This window comes from Somniosus microcephalus, chromosome 19, assembly GCF_052327205.1.
Source record: "Somniosus microcephalus isolate GS21.2 chromosome 19, FLI_Smic_1.0, whole genome shotgun sequence".
Taxonomy (NCBI): Eukaryota; Metazoa; Chordata; class Chondrichthyes; order Squaliformes; family Somniosidae; genus Somniosus; species Somniosus microcephalus.
The window spans coordinates 29,351,599-29,372,231 of NC_141005.1; the positions used below are offsets into that span (position 1 = coordinate 29,351,599).

Consider the following 20,633-nt stretch of genomic DNA (forward strand, 5'->3'; position numbering starts at 1 on the left):
TAAATAAAATAAACTTAGGGTGACCTCCTTAAATAATCACTAATAGATTAAGTTGAGATTTTCACAGGATCCTTGTGCAGCTGTTAGGCCCCAAGTGGTCACATCAAGCACTTAATGGCAGTGCTGGAGTGGCCACTGGAAGTTCATCTGTGAGTCAGTTTATAGAGTCCAACAGATGTGGAACTGTATAAAGTAAAATGTATAAATAAAGAATGGGCAGATAGTCCCATAGATTTATTTTTTATTTTTTGTTTTTAAGGATTGACTAATGAGAGACATCAGACTGACTGATGTGTTGCAGCTGTGGTGAGATGCAGTTAATCCAGTGGAAAGTAGACGAATCGTATAAGTATAGTTTTTAAAATGCAGTACCATATTCGATTTAGTAACAACAGGCAATTGTATATTCAGGGAAATCCCATTGCATGCAATTGGTCAGGAGCTAGAATGCATTAGATGTTTCTAAAAGGCAGATTTGTTTTAGAATAAACTGCTGACCTCCCAACTTCATTTCCTGGTCCCCATGCTAGCTGATGTTGTAAATAGTTCCCTCAGGTACTGTCCCCTTAGCTTCAAAACTGCCGTAATTACTCCCCCCTCAAAAAGCCTACTTTTGTCATTGCAAACTCTTTCCTCATCTCAAAACTCCTTTTCCTCTCTCAAGCCCTTGAATGCGTTGTTGCCTCCCAAAGCCGTGCCCATTCTTTCCCGCAACTCTGTGTTTGAATCTCTCCAATCAGGTTTCCACACCGACTCAGCACCAACACGGCCCTAACCAAAGTCACAAATGGCATCCTCTGTGACTGACTGGGTGCACAACCCTTCTCAACCTCTTGCAGCCTTTGACACGGTCGACCACACCATCCTCCTCCAACGCCTCTCCTCTGTTGTCCAGCTCGATGGGACTACACTCTGATCACAATCAGACTATCTCCAGCAATGGCTTCTCTTTCCACCTCAGCAGTGTTACTTCTGGAGTCCCCACGGATCTACCCTTGGCCCCTTTCTCTTCCTCGTCTATATGCTGCGTCTTGGCGACATCAGCCACAGACATGAGGGCAAATTCCACATGTATGCTTGTGACACCCAGCTCTTCCTCTTCATTACCTTTCTCAACCCCTCCACTACCTCTGTGTTGTCAGACTGCTTCCCCGACATCCAGGCTTGGATGAACCGCAATTTCCGCTGCTAAATTGGGAAGACTGAAGCCGTCATCTTTGGCCCTAGCCACCGATTCCATCCACCTCCCTGATTGTGTCAGGCTCAACCAGACTGTTCGCAACCTCCTATTAGACCATGAGCTGCATTTGTAACCCCATATCCTCCCCATCACAAAGGCTCCCCACTCCCATCTCTGCAACATTGCCTGAATCTGCCCCTGCGTTACCCCATCTACTGCTCAAACCATCATCCATGCCTTTGGAGAAAAGGAGGAAAATAAGAAAGAAAGCCGTAATGGCCTGGCTGAGTATTACTTGGTTCATATTTAAGCTAATCCAATGATAGCATTCGATGGAGTCACTGTTGTTGAGCCCGTGATGTCATAAGTCTTTCCCTTTTGAGTTTCTAAGGCTGCCTCCCTCGAGATGTTTGAATAAGCAGAAAAGCCAGTGTAAGCAAATGGTAAACATTTTGAACGTTTTTATTGTGCACTGTTCTCCGGGTCAGCGCTTTTCAAAATGTGAACTTGATCTTTTATTTGTGTTTGTCTTAACAGTTTGCTGAATTCTGTCCATGTAGTAGAGAGATTGCAGCTGTTATCGGCAGCAGTTATTGGCTGATGCACACATGAAAGTACACACACCCACACACAAACATAGAACAACACACACACAAACATAGAACAACACACACACAAACATAGAACAACACACACACAAACATAGAACAACACACGCACAAACATAGAACACACACAAACATAGAACAACACTCAAACATCATATAACACACAAACATATATAACACACAAACATAACAACACACAAACATAGAACAACACACACACAACACAACACGCAAACATCTAACAATACACTTTCACACATACAACAACAGACACAAAAATACAGTATGCAAAAATACATCAACACAGGCAGACTTGGCATGGTGTTTGAGTCTTTATAGACTTCAATAAAAGGAATAAAGTCTGCAAAAGAGAGGAAAAGCAGTATCGGAAATAACAAAAATTTCCTGTCTCATTCAGGATTTGTCATCGTTTTATTGCAGTTGTTACATGTCTTGGAATGCTCCTTCCATTTTTGCTGTAAATGCCTTTTTAAAAAGTGAAAAGGCTGCCACTCTAATTTGCTACATGCTACAGAAACAGTTAATTTGTAGTAAGTGATTGAGTACATTTCTGTGTACAATATTGTGGCTTGTCCCATTTACAGAAACAGGCTGTGAATTCACACTGAAAGTAATGGAAATTCCGAAAACTTCTAGCTGAGAGAGTGAGGGAGCTTGGTCATTTACATTTTTCGTTGAAAGTATATAATTTCTTAAAATTACTATTATGTTGTAAGAGTTTTATATGAATATATGTAGATTAAGCGTGTTTATGTGGCAGTCAGTGTGTGTCAGTCAGCTCCCCTAATGATTAGGGAACAGATATAACAGCCACAGAACATAGTCCAGTAGTCTAAACATAAGAAGGCATTAGTTCTGCTATTTAAAATGTTAAATGAGCAGCTCTCAGATATAGGTTTGTAATCCACTTCAGGAAACCCTTCTATTCGAACAGAAGGTTCACAGTAACATGTAGGATCTATGTGTTTCTGTCTTGTAAAGAATGTTTAGGAGCTGGTTGTGCATTCATGGTGTTATCAGCTGATGTGGTTTGGGTGTCTTTCTTTCAGTAGGATGTGTTCGAACAGTGAGACGGAGAGTGAGGCTGGAGACCTTCTTGATCAACAGTTTGAAGAGATGAACAATAAGCTTACTTCCGCCACTGATCCGACAGGCTTCCTCAGAATGGTCAGCAGGAACAACCTGTTCAACAGGTAGGGACCGTTCCCAAATGCAAGGTCTTAAACTGCGAAGTGGCTGTACCAATAAAACATGCTTTATAATTCACTGGAGAGTAGTTATCCCAACTAAACCACTGTAGTAGATAGTAGACCGTGACTATCCTGACAAAATACATTAATACTATGGACTGGAGAGTGATGACTACAGATTAGAGAGTGATTACTGTGTTTCATCAGAAATAAACATACTGGAGGGTGACCATCCTGATAAACACACTATAGAGTAGAAATGCCTGTTGCCAATATTACGTTATCATTACCATCCCATATCTGGTACTGTGTTTTGACCATCATACTGAGAAGATACACTGTAGGGTGGTTCACCGTATGAGCACACCAGCACATTCCAGGAGCGTGACTTGCTGAACTGGATGAACTGACGAGAGTGCCCGATTGACAGGCGGCACATTCAGTGAGTCAACGAGTTTCCGGAGGCCTCACATCAAGTATGAGAGACCCTCATTACAGCTCGTAGTTTAAAGCCATCTCATGAAAGTTGGTCCCACACCAAAGTCAGCGACCTTCCTCACTTGTTCATTCCATTAGCGCTACTTGCCCATATGAAGTGGAGGCTGCTGGGCATTGCTTCTCTGGCCTTTCGAAGTTATGCTTCTTAAAGGTGCTTTTGCTTTTTAATTTATTCTTGGGATGTGGGTGTCGCTCGCAAAGCTGTGTGGTGAAGGCACTCCCACAATGCTGTTAGGTAGAGAGTTCCAGGATTATGACCCAACGATGATGAAGGAACGGCGATATATGTCCAAATCGGGATGGTGTGTGACTTGGAGGGGAACTTGAAAGTGATGGTGTTCCAATGCACCTTGTCCTTCTAGGTGGTGGAGGTCATGGGCGTGGGAGGTGCTGCTGGAGAAACCTTGGTGAGTTGCTGTAGTGTATCCTGTTGCTAGTACGTACTGCAGCCCCTCTGAAATGGCCTAGCAAGTCCCTCAGTTGTCAAGAAGGTGGCTCACCATCACCTTCTCGAGGGCAATGAGGGATGGGCAATAAATGCTGGCTTTGCCAGTGACGCCCACATGAATAAAAAATAGGATAAGGTGCTGATGAAGCGGACTGCTTTTTTTCTAGATGATGTTGAGCTTCTTGAATGTTCTTGCAGCAGCATCCATCCAAGCAACTGGAGAGTATTTTATCAGACTCCTAACTTGTATTCTTGTATATTGGCCTCTTGCACATCCTGATTTCAATCGCTAAACCATTGGCAGCCGTGCCTTCAGCTGCCTAGGCCCTAAGCTCTGGAATTCCCTCCCTAAACATCTCTGACTCTACCTCTCTCTCTTTTAAGACGCTTATTCAAACCTACTTCTATAACCAAGCTTTGGTCACTTGCCCTAATATCTCCTTCTGTGGCTTGGTGTCAAATTTTGCTTGATAACGTTGCTGTGAAGCACCTTGGGACGTTTTACTACGTTAAAGGCGCTATATAAATGAAAGTTATTGTAGGTGGTGGAGAGGCCCTGGGGAGTCAGGAGGTGAGCCACTCGTTGCAGAATAACAAACCTTTGACCTGCTCTAGTAGACGTGGCTGGTCCAATTGAATTTCTGGTCAGTGGTGACTCCCAGGATGTTGATGGTGGGGGTGCTCAGCAATGTTAATGCCATTAAATGTCAAAGGTTGGTGGATAGGCTCTCTCTTGTTGGAGATGGTAATTGCCTGGTACTTGTGTGGCACGAATGCTGCTTATCAGCCCAAGGCTGGATGCTATCCAGGTCTTGCTGCATGCAAGAAATCACACAACACCAGGTTATAGTCCAACAGCTTTATTTGAAATCACAAGCTTTCGGAGCGCTGCTCCTTCGTCAGGTGACGAAGGAGCAGCGCTCCGAAAGCTTGTGATTTCAAATAAAGCTGTTGGACTATAACCTGGTGTTGTGTGATTTCTTACATTTGTCCACCCCAGTCCAACACCGGCATCTCCACACCATTGCTGCATGCAGGCATGGACTGATTAATTATCTGAGGAATCGCAAATGGAGCTGAACACTGTGCATTCATCAGCGAACAGCCCCACTTCTGACCTTATGATACCGTGAAGGCCATTGATGAAGCAGCTGAAGATGGTTGGGCCTAGGACACTACCTCGAAGAACTTCTGCAGCGAAGTCCTAGGGATCAAATGATTGGCCTCCAACAACCACAACCATCTTCCTTTGTGCCAGAAATGACTCCAGCCAGTGGTGAGTTTTCCCCCTGATCCCCATTGACTTCAATTTTACTAGGACTCCTTGATGCCACACTTGGTCAAATTCTGCCTTGATGTAAAGGGCAGGCACTCTCACCATATATCTCTATATTTGAACCAAGGCTGTAACGAGTTCGAGAGCCCAGTGGTCCTGGCAGAATTCAAACTGAGCATCGGTAAGCAGCTTATTGGTGAGCTCTTGATAGCACGGTTAATGACTCCTTCCATCGCTTTGCTGAAGATTGCGCGTAGGCTCATAATTGGCTGAGTTGGATTTGTCCTGCTTTTTGTGGACAAAACATACCTGAGCAATTGTCTACATGCTAGTGTTGTAGCTGTAGTGGAACAGCTTGGCTAGGGGCAGGGCTAGCTCTAGAGCACAGGTCTTTAGCACTACAGCTAGGATGTTGTCAGGGCTCATAGCCTTTGCTGTGCCAGGTGCACTCAGACATTTTTTGATGTCACATGGACTGAATTGAGTTGGCATCAGTGATGGCAGAGACCTTAGGAGGAGGCCGAGAAGGATCATCCACTTGGCACTTCTGTCTGAAGATGGTTGCAAACGCTTTAGCCTTGTTTTTCGCACTCACTTACTTGGGTCCGCCATCATTGAGGATGGAGATGTTCAAGAAGTCCAGAATGGGTGGGAGGTTGGCCAGCGGGATCTAAATGAGGCCCGGGAGATAAAATACCTCCGGCCTAACACACCGCTACTCGCCCACCAATAACTGGGCCGGAGTTAAAATCGGGTCGCTCCTGTAAATTGGAGCCTCGTGTCTCAGCCACAATGCCAGCGTTTTATAAGAGAATCAGTGGTTACCCTTTGGCGCTCTATCCTTGGCGGTTTCTCTACAGATTCCCATGAAGTTCCTATTAGCTCCATGCGGATTTCTGAATCCCCATGCATTGTTGCACTGATGTCAGAGTTTCACTTCTGCAGATTTACCATGCAGGGTGTTTCAAACAATCTGAGGACTACAGGACACTTTTCTGCTCATTATGAGCTCTCTTCGATAAGGCAACCCCCTAAAGTAAGAATCTCTTCCCGCTGTCCCTGAGGAACATTTGGTGCTGGGCCTCTGCTCAACTGGTTCCAGTTCCTTTCCTGCTGCTCCACATGCTCTATTTGCTTCACCATGTGCTACCTTCTGATTGTGGCTAGCCGAATCCTCCGAGGTGGAGATATCTAAGCTTGTTACTGAATGATCAGCAGTGTGTGATAGATGCTCATGAGATAAACAGGCTCCCTGAGCATCTCTGGTGCGAGCTGCATCATCTTTGAGTCCTCTAAACAAAGAGAAAAAGACTGTGTGTTAGCATAAGGCATGAAGGAGCTTTGGACAGAGCTCCAGTGTAAACACATTGGAGGAGAAATTCAGTTGGCTGCGCCACCCGTTAGCGCCTTAAGAGGGCGCTAAGTGGGTCGCAAGCCACTGCCCACGCTTCCCGCTAAATTCCGTGGGACGCTAGTGGTGGCGCTAGCCATTAGCGCTGCGCCGCTACCGATGGCGTCATCGGTGTGCGCAGCGCCCCGCTGACGCCCCGGCCACGATAGTTGGAAGCGCCCCCTGATTTACCGCCGGACGCTATGTGCGACCGGTTCAGGGGGGCCTACCTGCGGCGGGGGAGGTGCAAATTAAAGGAGAGGTGCGGGGCGGCCATTTTTGTTGTTGGCTGCCTGCCAGCACCTCTCTGCGCTCCCGTCCCCGGCCTCCTGAACCCCCCCACCCCCGGCGGAGTGCTGGCTGCGTTCCAAGAGCCCAGCACCTCTCCTCGGTGCCGGGCTCTTTTGCCGGCACTCGCGATCCTCGGGGGCCCAGCTGGGCCCCAGATTGCGCTGCACAAGGCCCCTCCCCTTTAAGAAGGGGAGGAAGGCCTGCAGTACCGCAGCGCGACATGCCGCAGCGTGTGGCGCTGCGGCACGTTGCGCAACAATATTCAGTCGCAGCACCCCAAGAGGGATGCGGGGCGCCTCCAGTAGCGCCGCGCTTCCCTTTGGGGTGCTACCACTGAATTTCCGGCGGGCGGCTGCGAATGCTTCCGGGGCGCTACTTTTAGCGCCCTGGTGAGGCTGGCGCCCCAAACGGGGCTATGGTCAATTTTTCCCCCATTGTGTGCCATGTATGAGTTGTGCCGAATCTGTCCGGCTGTAAATGAATGAGTTTGGAAGGAAGCGTGAAGATTAAGTGAAAGAGGACACTAGCTTTACTGGACTGGCACAATCTCCCTTTGGCCCACAACTTCAACTACACTTCCAACTATTTGCAGGGCTGCATCCTCATGTTGATTGAATCTTCTCGGGTTGGGCGGGCTGCCACCATCTCTATTGTCTCCTTAAGGTTCTGGGCATCCTTCTCATTTAAAGCCATGCTAAGTGTTATAAATCCCATCATCAAGAAACTACTTATGAAATAACGCTGGACGGAGCGCCGTCCAAGGAGTGTAAATACTCGGGCGTGGGCCCCAGCTTACCAGGGACATTTTGTAAGACAAGGAACTAGTGAAGTACAACTAGACCTCCATGTTCTGAAACAAGTTGATTAAAGCCTTGCTTTATGCTCAAACCAAGTGTGTAGTGAGTTTTATTACGTCACTAAGCATACTGCTAGCATTTTGGAACACCAGAGTGCCACGCCAGTGCCCAGTCTATATCCTACCTTGTGTGAATGCATGACAAAGCACCAGGCAAGGAATTTCAAGTGCCAGTTTCATTGTGGCCACAACATGCAAAAATTATGTATGGCATTAGAATAAAGCTGACTCTGCAACAAGATGGACAAGGAAGTGCAGGTGTGAAAGATCTGCAAGTTTCTTTCTATACTTGCCAGGCCCTTTTGCTAATATTGCACCAGGTTATGCATCGAGTGTTTGTGGTATGCACAAAGGAAGATGGTTGTGGTGATTGAAGGTCAATCATCACAGCCCCAGGACATCGCTGCAGGAGTTCCTCAGGGCAGTGTCCTCGGCCCAACCATCTTCAGCTGCTTTATCAATGACCTTCCCTCCAACATAAGGTCAGAAATGGGGATGTTCGTTGATGATTGCACAGTGTTCAGTGCCATTCACAACTCCACAGAAAATGAAGCAGTCCATGCCTGCATGCAACAAGACCTGAACGACGTTCAGGCTTGGGCTGATAAGTGGCAGGTAACATTCGCTCCACAGAAGTGCCAGGCAATGACTATATCCAACAAGCGAGAGTCTAACCACCGCCCCTTGACATTCAACGGCGTTACCATCACCGAATCCCCCACCATCAACATCCTGGGGGTCACCATTGACCAGAAATTTAACTGGACCAGCCACATAAATACTGTGGCAACAAGAGCAGGTCAGAGGCTAGGTATTCTATGGCGAGTGTCTCACCTACTGACTTCCCAAAGCCTTTCCACCATCTACAAGGCGCAAGTAAGGAGTGTGATGGAATACTCTCCACTTGCCTGGATGAGCTCCAACAACACTCAAGAAGCTCGACACCATCCAGGACAAAGCAGCCTGCTTGATTGGCACCCCGTCTACCACCTTAAACATTCACTCCCTCCACCACCGGCACACCGTGGCTGCAGTGTGTACCATCTACAAGATGCACTGCAGCAACGCTGCAAGGCTTCTTCGGCAGCACCTCCCAAACCCGTGACCTCTTCCACCTAGAAGGACAAGGGCAGCAGACGTATGGGAACGCCACCAACTCCAAGTTCCCCTCCAAGTCACACACCATCCTGACTTAGAAGTATATCGCCGTTCCTTCATTGCCGCTGGGTCAAAATCCTGGAACTCCCTTCCTAACAGCACTGTGGGAGTACCTTCACCACACGGACTGCAGCGGTTCAAGAAGGCGTCTCACCACCACCTTCTCGAGGGCAATTTGGGGTGGTTACTAACGCCCACATCCCATAAACGAATAAAAAAAATGATATGGCCATACTCTTAAAAAGTGCAGGAAAACAAAAGCAACAATACGGAATTAACTGTTGAACCATCAGTGCAACAAGGAAGAATGGTGCACCAGATACTTTTTTTTTATTCGTTCATGGGATGTGGGCGTCGCTGGCAAGGCTGGCACTTATTGCCCTCGAGAAGGTGGTGGTGAACCGCCTAGGGCAGTTAAGAGTCAACCACATTTTTGTGGGTCTGGAGTCGCATATAAACCAGACCAGGTAAGGACGGCAGATTTCCTTCCCTAAAGGACATTAGTGAACCAGATGGGTTTTTACGACAATCCAGTAGTTACATGGTCACCATTACTGATACTAGTTTTTTATTCCAGATTTATTTAATTAACTGAATTTAAATTCCAAGCTGCTGTAGTGAGATTTGAACTCATGTCTCTGGATCATTAGTCCAGGCCTCTAGAATGACTAATCCAGTAACATAGCCACTATGCTACCATATCCCCTACTAACCCGACACCTTCCAAAAACAGCAAACGATGCCCCATTTCTTAAACCTGCAAATCATACATCCAAAATAAGCTTTCTCATACATTTCTCTGTGCAGTACCATCTGTTCCCATCTTTTGATGGGGTCCTGCTTTATTCTAGCCAATGATGCAGCGCAATAGAGGAATCGTGTATTCCATTTATTTAATCCATTGTATGCTCTGAAAGTATTAAAAGCCTGATGCACCTTGTGCTTGTTATTTGTTTTCAACATGTGACATCCAACTAGAATGGAAGGATTAAATGAGCTCGCTGGCTCTCGGTTTCCATTGACAGTCTGCCAGGATTCTAGTGTCGCTGGACCTCCATGTTTACTCTGAATGAACAAAGTCCAATAATTGCTTGGCCCTGCTTGCTATCTTACACACAGACTGCCACTTGTGCAGGGATGCTTGATGGCTTGTGTGTAGCATTGTCTTGAGAGCAAGCCATCTCATCTGTGATTACTTCAAGCATTCCACAACACAGGGAATTGGAAGTAACCTTGTGACGTGGGTCAGTAACTGGTTGGGGGGTAGAAGGCAGAAGGCAGAGAATAGGGATAAAGGGTTCATTTCTGATTGACGGGATGTGGTAAGTGCTGTTCCCCAGGGATGTGTACTGGGGCCTCAGGTTTTCATATATATATAAATGACTTGGATGAAGGAATAGAGAGTTGTTTATCTAGGTTTGCAGATTACACTAAGGAGATGCAGTAAGTTGTGTGCATTAGAACAGGAACTTGCAAAGGGATTTAGATAGACTGAGTGGGCAAAAATGGAGTTCATTGTGGGGTACTGTGAGCTCATCCGCTTTAGATCTAAGAAAGACCAGTGGAAATATTTTCTTAATGGTGAGAGATTAGGAGCTGTGGAGGAGCAAAGGGATTTAGGTGTCCATGTATACATCACTGAAAGCTCGTGCACATGCACAAAAAGTTAATCAAAAAGTCTAATGGAATGTTGGCCTTCATCTCAAGGGGACTGAAATTCAAAAGTTTGGACGTGATGCTTCACTTGTACAGAACCTTGGTCAAACCCCATCTGGAGTATTCTGGTCTGCTCTGGGCAGCGAACCTCAGGACAGATATATTGGTATTGGAAGGGGTACAGCGGCGATTCACCAGAATGATACCAGGGTTAAATTATGAGGGCAGGTTGCATAAATTTGGCGTGTATTCCTTCGCGTTTAGAAGATCAGGGGTGATCTAATGTAAAACAAAAGCAAAATACTGCAGATGCTGGAAATCTGAAAAAACCCCAGAAAATGCTGGAACTACTCGGCATTTCCAGTGATCTAATAGAGGTGTTTAAAATGAAAAAGGGATTCGATGGAGTAGGTACATTTAAGCTATTTCCTCTGGTGTGGGAATCCAGAACAAGGGGCATTATCTTATCAGTTGGTATTACTCTCATTTCCAAATCAGAAGGTTGTGGGTTCGAACCTAATCCAGGATTTGAGCACATAATCTAGGCATTGTCAGAGGTGCCATTGTGTCAAAACAAGGCTGCGTCTGCCTGGTCCAGTCAATGTAACGGATCCCATGGCACTTTCAAAGAAAAGCAGTGAATTCTCACAATATTCTTCCCTTCATCAACATTACCAAAAGCAGATTAACTAGCAATTCATCTTATTATCTTATGGAAATTGGCTGTCGCAATGAATTACTGCACTTCAAAAATAATTAATTGGCTGTGAAGATCGTTAGGATGTCCTGAGAATGTGATAAGGCGCTATATAAATAGTCTTTCTTCCTTTTCTCCATATTCCTCAAGACTTTGCATTGTGCTTTCACGGACATAATGACTCATGCAGAAGATCCTACTTAGACAGCAATATTCATTTATAAGCAGACACTGTGAAGTCTGAAGTCCCAGGTGCTGCAGCGGAGCCTGTTAAACCTCTGGCAGGAGATGACTGGTCTTGGGTGGCAAACATCACTAGCTTTTCCTTGGCCATGCTCTTTGACTCACCCTGTACTTCCTCATCAATCACTCTATACTCTGCGGGGTGTATATAACTGTCCTGGTGCTTGGGAGAGTCTCTGATTGTGACACAGGGTGTTTTGAGGTCCAGGGCGCTGACATTAGTGTGCCTTCTCAGTGTTTATGAAAAGATAAGATGGTAAAATTTCCAAATACTCTTTCAATAAAACACATTGCAATATTAACTTTGGCTTCTTCTTGTCTTAGGCAGTCCCTCGGAACCGAGGATGACTTGCTTCCACATTAAAAATGAGTTCTCAGGTGACTGAGGAGTCCAGTGCGGGACCTACAGTCTCTGTCATAGGTGGGGCAGACGGTGGTTGAAGAGGCGGGTGCTTGGGTTGACATGCGCTCCTTGCGCTGCCTGCGCTTGGCTTCCGCTTGCTCCCAGTGAAGAGACTCGAGGTGTTCGGCACCTTCCCGGATGCTTCTCCTCCACTTTGTGCGGTCTTGGGCCAGAGATTCCCAGGTGTCGGTGGGGATGTTACACTTTTTCAAGGAGGCTTTGAGGGTGTCCTTGAAGCGTTTCCTCTGCCCACCTGGGGCTCTCTTGCCGTGCCGGAGCTCCGAGTAGAGCGCTTGTTTTGGGAGTCTTGTATCGGGCATGCGGACAGTGTGACCTGTCCATCGGAACTGATCGAGCGTGGTCAAAGCTTCGATGCTGGGGATGTTGGCCTGAGCAAGAACACTGACGTTGGTGCACCTATCCTGCCATGGGTTTGCAGGATTTTGCGGAGGCAGCATTGGTGGTACCTCTCCAGTGCTTTGAGGTGCCTGCTGTACATGGTCCATGTCTGAGGCATACAGCAGGGCGGGTATCACTGCTGCTCTGTAGACCATGAGCTTTGTGCCGAGTTTGAGGTCCTGGTCTTCAAATACTCTCTTCCTCAGGCGACCGAAGGCTGCACTGGCACACTGAAGGCGGTATTGGACTTCGTCGTCGACGTCTGTCCTTGTTGACAGTAGGCTCCCGAGGTATCGCTGTGTAGGCAGTAACAGGACATATGCCTTATGGTACTAGTCATGAGCTCAGGTGAAGCCTTTGTCTTCATTATCCTCCACTATCTCAATTCTCTGACTCCCAATAATGGCTAGGATTGCTTCCTTAAATTTAATATAGAGCTTGTACTGTTTGGGAACCCCACCATTATGGCACTAACGTAATACTGATATTTAAGAAGGGGGATAGAACATGTCCAGGGAATTATAGATCGGTCAGCTTAACATCGGTAGTAGGAAAAATAATGGAATCGCTACTAAAGGAGAAAATAGAAGAACATCTAGAAACAAAAAGTATAATAATGAATAGTCAGCATGGATTTTAAAAGGGAAAATCCTGCTTGACCAACCTTATTGAATATTTTGAAGAGGTAACAGAGAGAGTAGACAGTGGTAATGCAGTAGATGTAATTTATCTAGATTTTCAAGAGGCCTTCAATAAGGTACCCCATAATAGACTGATGAATAAGGTCAGAGAATGCGGAGTCAGGGGACAAGTAGCAGAATAGATTGCTGGCTGGCTTAAAGACAAAGCAGAGAGTGGGAGTAAAGGCTAGCTATTCACAGTGGCAGAAGGTGGGTAGTGGTGTTCCACAAGGATCAGTGCTGGGACCACTGCTGTTCATAATTTGTATTAATGATTTAGACTTAGGAATCAAAAACACAATTTCAACATTTGCGGATGATACCAAATTCAGTGGGGGGGGGGGGCGGTAATCAATACTGAGGAGGACTGCAACAAATTACAGGAGGACATTAATAAACTTGCAGAATGGACAAATAATTAGCAAATGAAGTTCAACACAGATAAATGTGAGGTATATTTTGATAGGAAGAATAGGGAGGTCACTTATTAGTTGGAGGGTGCGAGTCTAGGTTGGGCAGAGGAACAAAGGGATCTCTGAGTACAAATACACAAATCACTAAAAGTTGCGTCACAGGTGAGCAAGGTCATAAAAAATGCAAACCAAGCACTAGGGTTTATTTCTAGTGGGATAGAATTGAAAAGTAGGAAAGTTATGCGAAACCTGTATCGGACCTTGGTTAGACCACACTTGGAGTACTGTGTACAGTTCTGGTCGCCATATTATAAAAAGGATATAGAGGCACTGGAGAGGGTGCAGAGAAGATTTACAAGGATGATACCAGAAATGCGAGGGTATACATATCAGGAAAGGATGAACAGGCTGGGTCTCTTTTCTCTTGAAAAAAGAAGGCTGAGGGGTGACCGAATAGAGTCTTTAAAATTATGAAAGGTTTTGATAGAGTGGACACAGAGCGAATGTTTCCACTTGTGGGGAAGAGCATAACTAGAGGCCATCAATATAAGATAGTCACCAAGAAATCCAATAGGGAATTCAGAAGAAACTTCTTTACCCAGAGAGTGGTGAGAATGTGGAACTCGCTACCACAGGGAGTGGTTGAAGTGAATAGTATAGATGCATTTAAGGGGAGGCTGGACAAGCATATGAGGGAGAAGGGAATAGAGGGTTATGCTGATAGACCTAGATGAGGAAAGACGGGAGGAGGCTCGAGTGGAGCATAAACACCAGCATGGACTGGTTGGGCCGAATGGCCTGTTTCTGAGCCGTATATCCTATGTAATCCTATACACTAATCTTGTCAATTAAGGGCATTCTTGTTCTGCAAGTAGAATAATAGTATTTGAGTTATTGAACATACATAGAGCACTGACCGTTCCATGCAGCTTCACAGCTTCAGTGCATACTGCATGCTTCAAATTGAACAGACACAACTTTGCTAGATTGGCTGGCAAGTATCTCTTTGTAAACCCCTTTTTTAAATTTGTTGCTGTGTACACCGGTTGGCACCTGTACTTCCTACCTGTGCCATTCTCAAACCCATTCATGCTCAGCCCTGGTTCTTTCATGCCAGTACTGCATTGGTTAACATCCTTTTGCATGTTAAACAGGATAGCATTGAAAGTTTGGCAGGGCTGATTTTCTTGTAGCAGGTGCTTAGAGCCATAGAAGTTTACAACACAGAAAAGGAAGTCAGTAGGTCCTTCATGTAGTGCTGGCTCCTTGCTTTCATGCATTAGTCATGCAGAATTGTAGCTTGACTTATCTTTGCAGGTTTTTGAGATGTCATCTTTTTTCCCTGGAAGTTCTTATGTGTTTTGGAGACAGTATTGACTCAGCAATTTCCTTCCACGCCTGCTGCACTAGGTACTTTCAGGAGGTGGGACTGTGTGGCCATCCTTGGCATATATTCTGTCCCTCCTTTCTCTGACTCCCTCAAGCAGCCCTTCCAGTGCCTGATCACTGAATCTGGGTTTTCCTTACCTTCTCGTCTTCAGCTTGCAGCACATTTACTGATTAAGCAACTGCTCTGGGTTCACATACACTGTTTCAGAGTTTAACTTGCTGTTCAATGCTGTTTAAATGTTCTGGCCTTGATAGTTGACCCCATTCTCCATTGGGTGTCCTGATGTGTTTCGTTATAGCGCATGCTGTATTACAGGCAAGTTAAACAGGAAAATCGCAGCTTTATGCACATGCTGAGGAAGTTTAAGTAATGTTCGGTTAACCCTTTCTTACCACAAAAAGAATCCTGATGGAACACACTAGCCTAGAAAACTAAGGCCTAGAAATTTGGTGGAGGCCCAAACAGGGCGCCAAGCTCACCTGGGCGCCGGAATTACCGCTGTGATTGGAGCCGTTGCGCCCGCCGGAAATTCAGCTTGAGCGCCCCAAGAGGGACGCGGGGCGCTGCTCGAGGCGCCCCGCGTCCCTCTTGGGGCGCTGAAACTGAATATTGCAGCGCAACGTGCCGCAGCGCCACACACTGCGGCACGGCGCGCTGCGGTACTGCAGGCCTTCCTCCCCTTCTTAAAGGGGAGGGGCCTGCACCAGCGCGATGACCGATCGCGAGTGCCGGCAAAAGAGCCCGGCACCGAGGAGAAGTGCCGGGCACTCGGGACACAGCCGGCACTGCCCGGTGGGGGGAGATCAGGACGCCGGGGACGGAGGTGCTGGCAGGCGGCCACCGGAAAAAATGGCCGCCCCGCACCTCCACCTTAATTTGCGTCACTACCGCCACAGGTAGGCCCCGTGAACCGGGCGCGATTTGCGAACGGCGCTACAGAGGCGGGCGCTACCAAATATCGCGATCGGGGCGGTAGCGGGGTGCTGCGCACACTGATGACGTCATCGGTGGCGGCGCAGCGCTACAGGCTAACGCCGCCATTAGCGCCCTGCTAAATATTGCGGGAGGCATGGCCAGTGGCGCTAAAGCCACTGAGTGCCCTCTTTAGGCGCTAACTGGTGGCGCAGCCCACCGAATTTCTAGGCCTAAGTCCCCAATATGACGTGCAGGAAGCACGCGCACACATCCGGCCAGACGTGCGTCACCCACCATAGTGGTAGAGGAGGTTCTAAGTGAAGAATAATATATTTTAATGAGGGTCCTGTGCTTCTTTTCATTGTGGACTGCCCTCACACTTCACTCGCCACGTGCTGACCTTGCACAGTGATGTGCCTCAATAATTCCGAGACTCGATGTTAGCGAAACAAAACAAGGCTTTTATTAACTTAGAACGTAACGCGTAAGAGAGAGAGAGATATCTTCCTTCTGGAGACTGAGGCCAGACTGAGCTAGCTTACAAAAGGGGCCAGGTATGGGCGGAGCCCTACACACACAGCACATTCCAGCACATTCCAATAAACAATACAATGAGGACTGGGGGAAGGGAAATGACACTGAAACCGACCACAGTCACAGGCCGTGATGAATGGAATATTTCATCACACACAGCACGGCATGGCAATAACTGGCATGAAGGCCCCCTCGCCAGCGCTAGAATGATGAAGCACTTAGAGGTTAATTGCTGGTTTAGTATTTCTGGCTACTTGCCTAACGTACGCCCTATCACCAGCCTGCATCTTTATCAATTGAAAGAGATTCCGTTCCCTCAACATACTGCTGGTTTGCGACCACAGTATTTCTCCCCACCGACACCTGGGAATCCCTGGCCCAAGACCGCACAAAGTGGAGGAGAAGCATCCGGGAAGGCGCCAAACACCTCGAGTCTCTTCGGCGGGAGCAAGTGGAAGCCAAGCGCAGGCAGCACAAGGAGCGCACGTCAACCCAAGCACCCCACCCACCCGCCCCTTCAACCACCGTCTGCCCCACCTGTGACAGAGACTGTAGGCCCCGCATTGGACTCATCAGTCACCTGCGAACTCATTTTTAATGTGGAAGCAAGTCATCCTCGGTTCCGAGGGACTGCCTAAGAAGAAGGAGAAGATTACTTCTGGCTACTGCTTGATGTCTCGGCGTTCTTTGCTCTGTTGTATCACTCTGGAAAGTTCACTTTGTCTGCGGAGAGTGGGTTTATTCTGCTCCTGCACTGTTGTTGCTCTTTTGCCTCACAAAATAGTCTGGCTGCAGATATGGGGGTGCTGGAGGACGAGGGACTGCAACAAGAAGGAAATCACAGAGCAGGGGAAGCTGCCAGAAGAGGGCAGAGGAGAAAGAGGGCACTGAGCAGGAAGCCATATCCACAGAGGGTCTTTGGGGGGGCGGGGCACTTCTCCCACCACAACTTTACTGAGGAGCAATGCATGAGGCACCTTGCTTCACCAAGGAGGCTTTCACTGAGCTATGCCACCTGCTGCAGCCACAACTGCCTGTGGCTGGCAAGGTCACCATTGCCCTCAACTTTTATGCCATGAGCTCTGTATCAGGGAGGTCACCGAGGCTCTGTACACCAAGAAAAACACAATACCTCAGCCATGCTGATGTTGCACTTCATGGCCTTAATACTTGATCATCTTTTCTCAACGAACAGTCCGAGTATATAGGTTAGTATATTGGTGATAGGGGTGAGGTGTTCATCCCATGTTGAATTGAAAATGGTGACCTCAATCTGCGGCCCTGTCAGAACAGAATCCACCAGCCACTGGAATGTCGAGGATTCATTCTTCATTTTGAAAGACATGACCATAAACTTATACAGCCCTGACGACATAGCATGTGGAAAACATCTATGCCTCGGTGCTTAACAATACCTGCCAATAGCTTTTTCTCAGGTCTGGAGTTTCCAGATACTTGATGCCTCCTTGTTTCTCAAAGACTTCATCCATGTGATGCATTAGCTTCTGCCAGATAATTTAGTTTATGATCACACAGAACCGTATGCACTTGTCCTTCTTAAAAACTAGCACCACTGGTAATGCCCACGGACTCTATGACAGGAATTTTATTCCCAGGTCCTACATCTCCTGCACTTCTCCAACTAGCAATCCTTCACTCTATGAGATATTCATGTTGTTGAATTCGAGGTGCCTTGTTTTTACTTTCTGCACCATTTGCTTTGCACAGATTATCCAAGAACAGTAATTGAAATCCTAGCTGCATCTTGCTAGCTAGCTGTGTCTGTGTGGAAGATAACTGAGTTGATGGAGTAATCTAATAACCAAAGAAGCCATTTTACTCTCCCTCCTCTGGCTGGCCATAACATATAGGCCACGTACGTGAAATGAGAGTTTAGCATATTCGCCTATTTGGGCATCACTGCTGCATAATCTGCTTTGTTGCACCTTTTCCCCCCTTGTGTACTAACCCATACAGTGAGTCTGTAATCTGTTATGTGTCGCTGACAGCAAAACTAGCATGCTATGGCTTACCTGGCATTCCAGATACAGGCTTCCCGATTGGGACCCGGCCACTTCCCTGGACCGACAATCGCCTGCACTTGTCCCACTTTGTTACAATTCAGCCCCTGCAAACTCCGGCAGCACTCCTTTACTGTGGCAACCCCCGCAGCTTCAGGGCGGCGGAGGCACACCCGGCTGGAATCCCAGTGGACCAACTCCTTCCCATTCACTACAGTCAGATAAAGGTCGGGCTCAGGGTCCTGGTTATTTTCCTGCAGTGCTGAGAACTATTGATGGGAGGTTATAACCTGGCACCCCACAGCTGGGTTTGCAGCAAGGAAAAGGCGCACTCATTGCTTTCAAAATTAATGTACGTACACTAGTGCTGTTAATCACTTGTAGAAAATCCTACTGGTCTAACTCCTTCCCATTCATTGGCAGTGTATGTAATTCCAGATGTCAAGGAAATTAATTGCACAATTCTAATTGCAGTTTTAAAATGTTTACCAATTTTAGTTCTTTCTAATGCTGAGTGCATTAAATAGGGCCATTCGTCTGCAACAGACAGATTGCAGCAGGTTTGATCAATTTAATTAATTTTTTTAATATAAAGAGGGTTTTAAACTGTTACTTTTGTGTAAATTGACCTGAATAAGTGTGTAAATAGACTATGGTGCAGAGATTTACAAAGTGGCTGTTCTTATCTGTAGTTTTACACCTCCTAATGGAAGTAGAACATTTCTTGCGCATCTCCCTATACGTTTATTAGGGTTCACCTCTGTATGGTTTAGTGTCCTTCGCACTCACAAGGTGCATTTAGATAGCAGATTAGTGACAGGTAACTTGCTGATTTGTTCACCATTTGTCAAAACAAGACAGTTGGTATAAAGTGACTGCCTAATCCAGCCACTGTCGTTGCCACACTTTCATATATTTTATTTTTTATTTTTAGTCGTTGTACTAAAAAATTGTATTTTTTTTTAATCAGGTCCAGACATTTTTTGGTAGAAGCACGTTTTTTTTTCCCATTGTGATTGTCCTTTGCTTACAACACATGGACATACATTGTGTTGATATAGTATATGGTGTTTATGGTGCCATGTACATGGTACATTGTAGTAGTGAGTGAGCCCTCTTGAGTTCTTTGGCATGACCCTGTGGAATTATTCAGATCGTGGCAATGGAACTAGTGTGTGCTGACCTGCTGTATCAGCGCCTGGTTGTACATACTCGCTTTATGGGCTGGATTTTATCAATGGGGGCGCGTTGGGGGCGGGACAGCTGCTTGTCGGGTTTTAGTCCCACCCCCAACGACGTCCGGCCAACCCACGCTCTTTTCCCTTGATTGACCTTGTTAAGCCTGCCAATTAAGGGAAAGCCGGTGACGGAGGACGTCGGCGTGTGACGTTTCATCTGTCAAAAATTTTTGACAGATGAATTGTCAGCGTTTGACAGCTTAGAGAAGCCGTCAAACACTGACAGTCTCTGTTCTGTGGTGAGTCCTTGCACAAAGACTCACCAAAACCGCTTTCCTCAGCAGAAATCAGATGGCTGCTGCATCTGAGAATGCAGCAACCATTCTGTCACCTCTGCTGTTGAGATGAGGCACCTCCGGATCCCCAAGGGTTGAAGCCAGCAGGAAGAAACAAAGGTAAGGAAACTTTTTCTAACACTTTACACTCACCTCTCATACTTACCTCTCCACACTTGCACCCATCACTCACCTCCACAGCGGACTTTTTGATCCCCCTCACCCCCGCAGACCCACTGCTCGCCTCGTTGACCCTGGCGAGGTTCGCAGCCGTTGGGAAGCCTGCACTTGCAGGGGCAAATTGGGGATAAGCCTCAAAACTGCCTGTTAACTACCTGTTAACAGGCAGTTAATTGGCTGTAATCCCCTTCCCGCCTCGAGGAGACGGGTCCCTGTTCGACTTGGGGACCCGCCTCCCGGGAAGATGGCACAGAGGCGTGTTGGGAGCAGGGTCGGTTTCCGCTCCCAGTTTCTGCCATTTTCCCGGCAGTCCTGCCTCCTCAGGGCTGGGAAAATTCCCCCCATTGTGTGGGACCCATCTGAGTATTTTTTTTAAATGCTGACCTTCGGTCTGTACTCAGTTAACCGATCTCTGAGAGAGCAGTGGCGGGGCACTGCAATTGACCACGACAATCTTAGATGAGGGAGCAGAAAATCAGTACAGGGATCTTCCACCTAATCGCTATTTAGCAACCTCTTCTAGACATGTGCGTACATGTGATGAGGAAAGGATTGGGTCGGCTGCAGTGACCTCTATGATTGAATGGCCGCCCATTACTGGCGAGGCTCACACGTGAAAACCGACCACATTGGCAAAGTACCAGAGGAAACCCGTTACTTGTGGAACTCTACC

General features: G+C 46.9%; 1 protein-coding gene across 5 annotated transcripts in view; it reads left to right on the forward strand.

Annotated features, from left to right (window-relative positions):
• The window catches only part of ttc28 (tetratricopeptide repeat domain 28), an 859,201-nt gene that overhangs the window by 716,523 nt on the left and 122,045 nt on the right, over window positions 1-20,633 (forward strand). For 3 of the 5 annotated variants that reach the window (XM_085961472.1, XM_085961475.1, XM_085961477.1), the window contains one exon: window positions 2,859-3,002. In XM_085961472.1, coding sequence (XP_085817598.1) covers window positions 2,859-3,002 — 144 coding nt within the window. The remainder of the gene's footprint in view (window positions 1-2,858; window positions 3,003-20,633) is intronic. The other 2 variants (XM_085961474.1, XM_085961476.1) reach the window with 1 other exon arrangement.